Genomic DNA, 11,683 nt, shown 5'->3' on the forward strand with positions numbered 1-11,683 from the left:
AAAGCTTTTAAGCAGCAAACTACTCTATAAATCAGAAGGTAATATTTCCTTGAATTGTATAACATTAGTGAGAACCACCGTATATAAATGTGTCTACTTCCAATAAACTTCGAAGACTCTGAGAACATCTATGTGGAGTTCTTCCCGTGATCACGAGCAGGAATGGCAACATATCCAAATGGCAACATAAGATCAATATCTTATTTATAATCAATAATTTATTTATAATTTTTCGTTTTGAATCCCATGGTAGAAAGAAAGTCATACAGGTTTTATAGTGAATATATCACAGAATTTTCATTTTTGGATGATCTTTCCTGTTAATAACATTTTATTGTTGTCATCAGGGACCTGATAAGAGATAAACAAGCACAATTTACAGATGATTCTGTAATTTACAAATTACAACATAGATAATCATAATCAAACTGATTTTAATTAATTAATTCATTGATTAATAAATCAAATGCCAGAGACACACTTACATGCACTTAAAACAGAGTTCTCAGTCAATGTTATCCAAGGCTCTCCGGGGATATGCTCAAATTCATTACAATATCACTTTAATACAGTGAAATAAAAAAACATCACCTTTTTGATGAATTTTGTATCTAGTCTGTAAGTATATTGCTTATGTGCCTGAACATAGTATCTTGCTAGCTGTCAAATTCCTTCAGATTGTATTGCTATTTATCTCTTAGCAGTTTATTCAGCGTACCAATTCAGTTGACTTCCATTCATAAAATGGTCTCTGTCGTAATTCCGCTGTCCACACAATGATTTACACAGCAACAAAACAACAGTACATCAATATTTTCACCGAAGGACCCCTGGGGGAGGAGCTCTGCACTGGCATTTGTTTTGACCAATCAGAGTGCAATATGTAGAAACGGATCGACCAATCAAATCGCTGGATTTGGGTCTTGCCTCGGCATGTTCTCGTTGCCCTGCTTCTCACCGGATCCACGTGTACGCAGAGGTATGTGCTAATGTGTAAAATTATTTAAGTATTACAACGCTAATCAGCGTTTTTGCTGGAATGTTTTACAATGTAATATTATTTAGGGTTTGTGTTGTTATTAAACGTAAAACGCGACAGATTACGTTATTGTTTCTTTGCCGAATGGTTAGCTAGCCAGTGCTAAGTGACTGTACTGAATGATCACGATCACAACTTAAATATAATAGAGCGGTAAATAATTGACACTTTCCGACCATGTCCTTTCCTTAGATGGATTATGTAGTCAGATATAGAGTTAATGTTGTTCATGTATCTTAACTTAGTAACTTGCAAGCTGTCTAATTCTTTCGTATTGAATCTTGGGTATTATTTGTCATTGATCTCTGTAAGGACACAGATACTTTTACTTTGATTGATAACAGTATCTTCTTTTTTGACAGATGTAAAACTACATGGTGACATAATGTCTGATTCACCTTGGAGATACTCCACCAGTAATGGTGTGGGCCGAAATATCTTGTCAGCCACCAACAAAGAAACAAGCACTATTTCTCATCAAGCTAAAAGACGAAGGAAAAAGAATAAACTGAAAAAATCCGCAACTGAATTCCATGAAGTGTCATTTGAACAAAAAAAAGGAAAGAAAAGAAAATCAGATGAGCTTTTGGAAAACAAGTCGGAGTGTGTTAAACATAGATATATTTCGGATTCTGTATCTGAACAGTCAAATCATGTGCAATTCAAAAGGCCCAGAATAACTCCTCATACACTGACTGGTGAAGTTGAGTCTGCATTACCTCTCAGTGACAGCTGGGAGGTGGACAGTGGCTTTTCGTCTGAATCCAGTCCTCCCACCAGTGGCAGGAGTTCGCCATGTGTGGGAATAGACCACTCTAAGCTTGTAGCTATGGACTGTGAAATGGTTGGCACTGGACCTGGGGGCAAGTGTAGTGAAGTGGCACGCTGTAGTATAGTAAATTATTATGGTAGTGTTTTGTATGATAAATATATTTTACCTCGGAATCCAGTCACAGACTACCGCACAAGATGGAGTGGCATTAGGAAACATCATTTACAACAGGCAGTGGCTTTTGAGGACGCTCAGAATGAGGTGAGGAGGCACTTATACCTAACTACACTACACTGTATATACAAGTTTCTGTTCAGGTGGGTTTATATGCTCTGACTTAAATTGATATTGTATAGTAGTTTTAAACAGTAGGGAATTTTTCCCCTGCCGGTACAGAAAAGCCAGTAGTTCAGCTGTTATATTGCCCTGCCAATATTTTTACTGTCCAGTCAAAATATTTTTTTTTATTATCATATTCATTTTTTTTTTATTTTTTTTTTACAAAAATACATTTATTTAATATTATTTAAGCTGAAGTTTTTATTAATATTGAGTAACATAAATTAAATTATTAACACATAATAGTAGATTTAAAAAATAAAAATAATTATAAGTATGGTACATTTTACTTTTAAAATATTTTTTCATTTCTGTTTACTTTTATATAATTAACAGTAACATAAATAATAGCTGTTTTAAAAATAAATGTAAATTAATTTGTTACATTATTTCTTACTACTATTCTTTTTTTTCTGAAATCTATATTATACTCAATGTTTGATTAAGATAATATTTTATATTTGTATTTTTTATAATGTATAATGTTGTTACCTTTTTTTAACAAGTTTACAGTTAAGACCATAAATTACTGTTAAAATTAACTATCTTTTTTTTTATTTGAGAAACATTGAAACATTTTTAATACACTAGTTACATTGTTTTTAATGATAAAGTTTTGTGTGTGTGTGTATATGTGTATGTATATGTGTATATGTGTGACCCTGGACCACAAAACCAGTCATAAGGGGCAATTTAGTTCGAAATTGAGATTTATACATCATATGAAAGCTGAATAAATAAGCTTTCCATTGATGTATGGTTTATTAGGATAGGACAATATTTGGGCGAGAAACAACTATTTGAAAATCTGGAATCTGAGGGTGCAAAAAAATCTAAATATTGAGAAAATCACCTTTAAAGTTGTCCAAATGAAGTTCTTAGCAATGCATATTACTAATCAAAAAGTACGTTTTGATATATTTAAGGTAGGAAATTTACTAAATATCTTCATGGAACATGATCTTTACTTAATATCCTAATGATTTTTGGCATAAAAGAAAAATCAATAATTTTGACCCATACAATGTATTGTACAAATATACAAATATAATACATTTTGTGGTCCAGGGTCACATTTGTGTTTATTATAGCATTAAATTAGCTATATTATCTAAATACTAAAATGTGACCGCACCTTACATGAAAATTCTATAATTTACTCGCCCTCATCTTGTTCCAAACCTGTATGAATATATTATGTTGAACACAACATAAGATATGGATGGATCGCAGTTGGATTGAAACTGTGATGTAATCGGTTGTCTTTAATATTTGTCATGTAAATGTTTATTGATCTAAAGATTCTGGCTTGGCTGAAACGATATACCTGCATAATGAATCATCAAATTTATTGTCAACTATGCCTTTACCCAACAGACGTAAAATAAATTCTGAGCAGCTCTGGTAGCACAGAGACGACCATTGTGCTGCAATCACTGCTTTAGTAATACAGACCCTCACATTCAAAGGCTAAATCCTGCTTTACAGGATTATGGCCACCCCACCGATCAATGTATCAGTGGGAAACATTGCAGTGACGTTTGAGGGTGGAATGCAATAATTCTGGCTGCAAACCACTGGCTGCTTACAACTAAAACTGAATTTTGAGTACTGTCTTGAGATTTTTGTGAAATGGCTTAAACTAATAAAGTTTTTTTATATTTAAATATTTAGTTTTTTTGTTTTTATAGTGGACATTTTTCACATTTCCATGAAAAGGGTCCATCGTTAGACTATTTTTTATCTAGCCATTATTAGAGTATTGTTAAATGTATGAACTTTTTTTGGGGGGGTGGATTTTTAATTCAGTTACATAATTCTTAATTTACTTATATAACATTTTAACTATACATATCCTTCCAAAGCAGTTTTACAGAGAATGCTCTCTAGAAATATACAACAAAAGCTTCGGCAAACTAGTATTTTGGTTTTTGCAAAACTAATTGCAATATATTATTTTACTTTTAAATGTCGAAATATATAGTTTATACATTTATTTTCATATTTCTCCATAGTTTTTACGAGTTTTGTAAAGCAAATTGTACATATACAGCATTTATGGTAAAAAAATAAATAAATCTGATTAGCTATTTAAATGTAGAGTTTCTAAAAGGTTTGATGTTTTAAATTGATGCATATTTTATAACCTAATTCTAATGAAAATGCCTACATCCGTATCTTGGCATTTGAACATGGCTTTGTGTTCAAGTTCTATTTCCAGAAACCATTCCCGTTGCCAGCACATATTTTTCACTGGTGCCGGAATCCAGCCAAATCTTATTGGTCAGTGGATTGCCAAACCCTCCCTCACATTTAACCTCTAATATTATTAACCACTAATATGTCTGACACACTCTTTCTAATAAACTCCCTGTTTTTTTTTTAATTAGACAAAGTGTTTGGGGGTCAGGGAAGGTTCCTCTTGATTAAAATATGAGAGCATGATGCTATTGGCTGCAGGCTATTGGTCAATGTTCTCTTTGCTCCTTTTCTCAATGTTTTTGGCTGATTAACATCAAATCTGTTCTGCATAATCCATATGACGTTGTTAATCCATCACAGGTCACACTACAAATTATTGCAGCCTGCTGTTCCTCACCTCACTCAGTTCTGGTGGCTTGAGCAGCACCGCATTGTGTCAGGTAAGTGTCGTTTCCTAGGATAGAGCGTGGGATTTGTTATGTCATTTAGGATGTGCGTTGCTCAAGTTTTGGAAACTTTAAAAATATTAATGATGATGATGGATAATTCTCTATTCTTTTAAAGTGTTGGTGGTTTTAATGAGGTAGAATGAATGAAAGTAATCTGGGAGATTTTTTCACTTTCAACTTTTGCAGTTGGTGCAATTTTCACCTCAACATGTCAGACTGATGGAGACTATCACATAACAACCCTGCTGGAATGCTTGTGATATAGCAAGAAATGTCCCAATTATATAACCCAATGTCTCAGATTAGCCTTTGGTAATCTGCCTTTAAAATTGGACTTCGGGGACTCCCAGGTGGACACAAAGTGTTTCTTGGGAGTCCACAAAAATGATTTTACTTTAAAGTTAACATAATAACAAGGTTTTAAACATGCTTAATATATATATATATTTTTTTTATTCATGTTATTTCATTGGCCTTATTACAATTTTATTGGTAATATTTTGTTTGTTTAATTATTTTGGCATTTTATTACCAGGGTTTCTGCAGGTCTTAAAAAGTCTTAAATCACTTTTTCACAAATTAAGGCCTTGAAAAGGAACAGAAAGTTTTAAATTCAAGTCATGGCATTAAATGTTGCATGCATTGCAAAAATGAATATCTTAGTTTTTTCCCAGTACAAATATCAAAACTTCCTTAAATCAAGATACATTTACTTGAGAAGCAAGATGAAGATTAAAACTTATTTTCTGCTTTCTAAAGACTGGTCAGAAATCATGGTCAGAAGCTATAATAATTGATTAGAATATTGATTACAAAATAAGAAAATAATCTTTAAAAATAAGATTTTTTAAATATATTTTTATATTATTACATTTAAAAGATTCTTTTTTTGTTTGTTTTTTTAATATATTTTATTAAATTCATTTTATTTTATTGATTTATTATTTTAGTATTTTATTACTCTAATAGTGGGTAAAAAAAGTACAATGACAATAAAAAGCCACTTATTTAATTTCTCAAACTACATGTTTTCTTTATTATATCATGCTCAATTTTTCTTTGTCAAACAGTATAATTGGGTGTTTATGCATATAACATTTTATAAAATAAAATAAGGGAAATCATCATCATTTGGGACCTGAGAATCAAAATGTTTTTTTTTAAATCCCTGCTTTCAGTGATTGTTTCTAATTAAATTAATATTTAGACAACCCGTTTTGAATTAAAAGTTAACAGATAACTTTGGTTCATCAACATAATAAGAATATGACTTAAATACTAAGTATATTTATTATGATAAAAAGTTTTACCAAGTCATTAAAATTTTATAATTTCTCATTGTTCAGAAAAACCATTATGCCTATATGTCATAAAAAAGCCTTTTTTTTTTGGAGTCGCAGCATTTTTCTTGTGATCATTATCTGTCTTTCCACAGAAAGTTGCACTGAGCATCTGAAGCAATGGCTGTTGTTGTAAGTAAATTTTTGTGGTCTTTATTAACTGTAAAACCACATTCAGTGTTGCATTTGCTTACTGACTAAATGATGTTATCAGAATGAGAGAAAACTTTTACAACTGTTTCCATTAGTGAAACATAGTATTTCCCACTGAAGTCTTAAGACCCTGTTATGTCACCCAGCATGTGATCTCACCCAGGTTCCTCCAAACCATTACTCATTTAGTGAACAAATGTTTTAAGAACAAGGCGGATCTTACTGTTTAGGGATAGAGCTACGTACATTAGCAGCTTATTCCCAATCTCAGACCAGGTTTACTAGGCTTTACGCAGTTCATGTGAGTGAGCTTAGCACTGGCCCACACTAGCTTCCATTGATTAGGGCTACTAAATTAAAGTGTTTGCTTAAACTCAGGATTAGGATCTTTTCATAAGTCTTTCTCCATAACTTTTTATAGAGCGGAACATTCCGGATGGTGTCCGAGGAGGAGCAGGCCCTCAGGGCTAAGCTGGAGCACCTCACAGTCAAAGATCACGGGCCGGTGTTCAGACCCTGCGCCCAAATACCCGACCACACGGTGCAGAAGGTGTGAGCAAGTCTTTAGAAAGTATAAAATATACACATTTAGACTGAACAAAGCACATTTTAGCTGTCTAAATATGAATTAACTATAGCCAATTTAATATTAAGTAAGTTAAGCATTGCTATTGTTAAATTTTATACAACAGTTCTTTCTGGTCCTCCAATCTGATTGGCTGAGAGGACCAGAAAGAGAGGTTTCACCGTTTGTATCACTCCGCATGCGCTACTTCTCACAGCGAGTGTCATGGCAAATGCCCAAAGCCACTATAATTTTTTTTAAATAATACTGTTTTTGTATCACGGAATGTAGTTTTAAGTGTTTTTTTGACAGAGTAGTGCTTGTTTAGACTTCAAATATGCGGTTTGTTAATAAAGATAACGTCTATTTGAAAATTTGCTTCAATGCTTTCGGAGATGTGAGCTCCAGGGCATCAGCAGCCATTCAGCGCTCATGAACCCGCCGAGAGCAGATCTTCTGGAATTTACCGCTGGCTCTGATGTCTCTATTGTGGTTAAACATGAGATATAATTTGTTTTGGGTAAATCCAACGGGCAGTCTTTGGTTTCATTAATCTATTATTTGTTCCAGAGCAAATAGTTTTGGCTGAGTTTTGGCTAAATCTCATCTCATTATGTTTTACGTAACTTCAATGATGTATATCAGAGCGCTGCCTTTGTACTTTTGACTGAATTGCCTAGCAACTTTTATGATGGGTGTTGTTGTTGTTTATTAAATATTATTATTTAATAAATAATATTCATATAAATAATAGTATATTTAATTAGTATTTAGTAATGGGAAACAGTATGTGTGTGTGTTCGTGATGGTGATTAGTTACACTGTTCTGTCATTAGATGGCAACAAAATAAATGTTTTTATGAGTGAGTCAGCAGTAAAGAAAGTAGTTCTGCACAAAAGAGGGTTTTTAAAGACTCCATAGTTTTTTTTCTTTTGCATTTACACACTCGTGCCATCGAACTGTTGTATAAATGCAATAACACACTTGTAGCAGTACAATATGGCCGTATATCGGCACGTTGTGATTTCCATACAGCCGAATCACAGCCGTGCTGATATACAGCCATATCGCACTGCTACTCGTTTGATATCGCTTATTTAACCACATAGTGACCACACAAAATAAACACCCTAGTAATAACCTAGCAGCCATCTAGCATCACTGTGGCAAGTTTCGCACAATATTTTTTGAGAAAATATAAAAAACCCAGTTACCGCTACACAATAGCATCTCCTATCAAATTAGCAGGCTTCACTGCACATTCTGACTGTCTAAAAAACTGCTACTTTACAAAGAAATTGTTGTGTTTTTATGAATACTTTAAATTGTGATGTTGTTGTAGGCTAAAGATGAGCTAAATGAGACAGACGAGAAGCGAGTGTCAGCCGTAAAGGAACTCAGAGGTATTATTAAAGAGAAGGCGGATTCTGGAGACGACCTCGCTAAAGGTGTGCAGGACACTTTTGGGGACAAACCCGATACCGTGCTGGTGAGGTTCATCCGTGCCAGAAAATATGAAGTTAACAGGGCCTATGAACTTCTGAGGGGTAAATCGTTTTGCCAAAGGGTTTTTATTTTTTTACAATTGCTACCACCGGAATGTTGCTCGCCCTGAGACGCTACTATTGGTTTTATTGTCCTGAAGGTTATGTGCGCTTCAGGCGGGATTACCCTGAACTCTTTGAAAACTTGACCCCAGAGGCTGTCCGCAGCACCATTGAGGCCGGTTACCCAGGGATCCTGTCCAGCAGAGATAAATACGGCCGTGTGGTGCTGCTCTTCAACATTGAGAACTGGGATTATGAGGAGATCACTTTTGATGAGGTGATTTTTTTAAATGATAATAGGCTGAACTGGTAGTTAGTTTGTATATTGATTGATGTCCGTTTCTCTTTTTCATTTTTTTTATTATATTAATAAAAAATAAACACTACCGATCAAAAATGTTAAGGTCCGTTTTTTGAAGAAATTAATACTTTTAATCAGCAAGGATGCATTAAAAAACTAAAAGTATGTCACGTGTATTGACATTGTGTTTATGTTCCAGATCCTCAGAGCCTATTGTGTGATCCTGGAGAAGCTTCTGCAAAATGAAGAGACTCAGATCAACGGGTTTTGCATCATTGAAAACTTTAAAGGTTTCACAATGCAGCAAGCTTCTGGCATCAAGCCCACAGAGCTGAAGAAAATGGTGGACATGTTGCAGGTGACGCATTTATCTTTAAAAAAAAAAAAAAAAAAAGCTCTCTGTATTAGATCTTAAAGGTGCATTCAGTAATACTTACCTACAGATAATTTTATGACAAAAAAATGAATACGAGTCGGTGCTAATAGCCTCGTGGGCAACAACACAACGCCATTGAAAGGTCCTCCCTCTCTCTTTCCCACTTCGCTTCCTGCCTAAATACTGTCCTGTCACAATAAAAGGCAAAATACCAAAAATATATCTTTAAAATAAAAAAGAAATTAGTATGAAATGTATTAATCATGATCAACTGCTAAAAGTGCATTTCTACAATGAAATCAGTAATTGTACTTTTATGTATTGCTGCATTCACACCACCAAGTGGCAGTATAAGTCCAAAATGACAGCATAACATGACTGATTTTGCATCATTTGAAGATTAGTTCGTTGGCATATCAAACTTTGTAGTCTATAAATCTATTAATAACACATAAATGTTCATCTTTCCACATCTTAATTGTTGCTTTTTCTTGTGTTTGGCAGGACTCTTTCCCTGCACGTTTCAAAGCAGTGCACTTTATCCACCAGCCCTGGTACTTCACTACCACCTACAATGTGGTCAAACCCCTGATGAAGAGCAAACTGTTGGAAAGGGTAAATTGTGTTGGGCAGTATTTGTGGAAAACAAGAAGATGAATAATTTTATTTATGATGGATGAGAAAGTAGTTTTGACTTTCTGCGTCTTTGAAGGTGTTTGTCCACGGTGATGAGCTGGAGAACTACTTCAAGGAGTTTGATGCTGAAATCCTACCTTCAGACTTCAATGGGAAAGGTGCCAAATATGATGGCAAGGCCACAGCAGCACAACTTTTTGACTAAGCACTTTTTATCTGTTGCCGCACATGAAAGCGACCGTGTGTTATTTTAGTTGTATTGTATTATAGAATGACTGAACATGTTTTTGTTTTTCTGAGAGTGAACCCAGCAGCATAGAGATTTTCCCATACCAAACAGCCAACTTACTGGAAAAGTCTCCAGATGTCATTAAAGAGGAATGAAACCGATACGGTCAGTTAGTTCCCTGTGAAACTGCGTGCTATTGGAGTGCTTGACATTCCTTACTAATCTCAGACAGGGCCCCATCTTCAGATTTAACCCGAAAAATAGATATTCTTTTGGAACAGATGACAGAGTCCAGACATCTCTGTTGTTTCTCCTTTTAAGCGAGAATGGAAAAATACTCAACCCAGTCAATGTTTAAAACATAATTATAAGAATATATGTTTTGAATGGAGAACTTTCTATAGAAAGTTAAAGTGAGTACATACATTTTCATTATAAATAAAGTACACACTTAAAATGACAACTTTATTACATTATCATGTATTTCCTGTAAACGAAAACCAATAAAAACCTTTTGGAATGTCAAACATTGTACTTGAGTGCTACATCTATCTATTTCTAGAAAATAAGATATACAAATTATGGCAGTTTCCACAAATTGAGTACAAAAAACGCTTGAAACTGAAGTCATTAAAAATAAACAAAAATATTAAGGCAGTGAAAGATGCTTAACCTTTAGCCAAAATCAGCCTGATCAGATGATAATCAGCCTATTTTCTGTTCCTTTTATATGGTGTTTGCAAATATTGCAACCTTGTTACCAAAATGTGGGACAAAGCTTTTATAATAAAAAGTTTTTTAACATTAAAACAAGTAAAATATATATATAATTTAAAATAATAATGAATATAAATTGAAATAAAATAAAAGTAGTCAGAATACTAAAATAAAAATAGACATGTTAAGATTAGATATTGTCTGATTCCAGTTGTTAGATACTGTCAAGAAGGGATTTTAACTGGTTATTATTCAATGAAAATTCAAGACGTGATGTGAAAAAGCTAAACCACTTCTAGAGTGCAATAAAACACTGTCATTGTTCTTATTTTGGTTTAATGTTACATTAAAAGTAAATAATTTGCCATGTTTATTTGTCTTGTATAACAACAGAGAATGACAGTAAGAACGACAGAGAGATAGTTTTAAAAGACACCAATAAATGGGAGACATTGTCAGATTATTGCTTCAATTATTTGCGCTTCCATCTACAGGAAACTATTTATTAAATACATTTAATGAAAATAATTGTGCCACTGAAGCAGCAATTAAAAGATACAATTAAAAGTGTCAATAAAACATAAGGCAACCTGACAGACTATTCAAAAGCAAATGTAAGTGCAAATTTTCAAATTCATCACTAAATATGAACAATTTCTAAACTAATCAAAAATTTAACATCTCACAAAGGTGATTTGATGAGTTATTATTCGAGATACGCTGACATCATAGTATAGAAAAATCTATGTAAATGACAGCTGGTGAACTTAGTGTTAGTTACAACAGTTATTAGTCTTCACCTCCTTACCATCTCCTTTTACCAAGTATGTTTTTTTCACAAGGTTCACTATAACCTTTTTCAAAAACAATTTTATGAATCCCTCTGCACAGTTTGTCAGGCTTTGTAGTGATACACCATTGACATCTGACTCAACTTATGGTAAGTGTAATTTATTACCATATGTGCTTTCTCTCAAATTCCTGCTTGAAGGTCAGAGCAAACTCTGGTAAGTCAGA

At 33.6% G+C, this 11,683-nt stretch overlaps 2 protein-coding genes across 2 annotated transcripts; both read left to right on the forward strand.

Annotated features, from left to right (window-relative positions):
* The first annotated feature begins 906 nt into the window (after positions 1–906).
* Positions 907–2,217, forward strand: LOC107753685 (interferon-stimulated 20 kDa exonuclease-like 2). The gene is made up of 2 exons (XM_016569884.1): positions 907–979; positions 1,402–2,217. The coding sequence occupies exons 1-2, from the start codon at positions 934–936 to the stop codon at positions 2,145–2,147; spliced, it is 792 nt and encodes a 263-aa protein (XP_016425370.1). The 5' UTR covers positions 907–933; the 3' UTR covers positions 2,148–2,217.
* Positions 2,218–4,722: 2,505 nt separating this feature from the next.
* On the forward strand, positions 4,723–10,180 carry LOC107753544 (retinaldehyde-binding protein 1-like). The gene is made up of 8 exons (XM_016569706.1): positions 4,723–4,792; positions 6,237–6,273; positions 6,716–6,844; positions 8,203–8,407; positions 8,506–8,684; positions 8,908–9,066; positions 9,589–9,699; positions 9,797–10,180. Exons 2-8 carry the CDS (start codon positions 6,262–6,264, stop codon positions 9,923–9,925), a joined length of 924 nt encoding a protein of 307 aa, XP_016425192.1. The 5' UTR covers positions 4,723–4,792; positions 6,237–6,261; the 3' UTR covers positions 9,926–10,180.
* The last annotated feature ends 1,503 nt before the right edge of the window (positions 10,181–11,683 follow it).

The sequence above is a fragment of the Sinocyclocheilus rhinocerous genome, unplaced genomic scaffold (genome assembly GCF_001515625.1).
Source record: "Sinocyclocheilus rhinocerous isolate Xijiao unplaced genomic scaffold, SAMN03320098_v1.1 scaffold200, whole genome shotgun sequence".
In the NCBI taxonomy this organism is placed as follows: Eukaryota; Metazoa; Chordata; class Actinopteri; order Cypriniformes; family Cyprinidae; genus Sinocyclocheilus; species Sinocyclocheilus rhinocerous.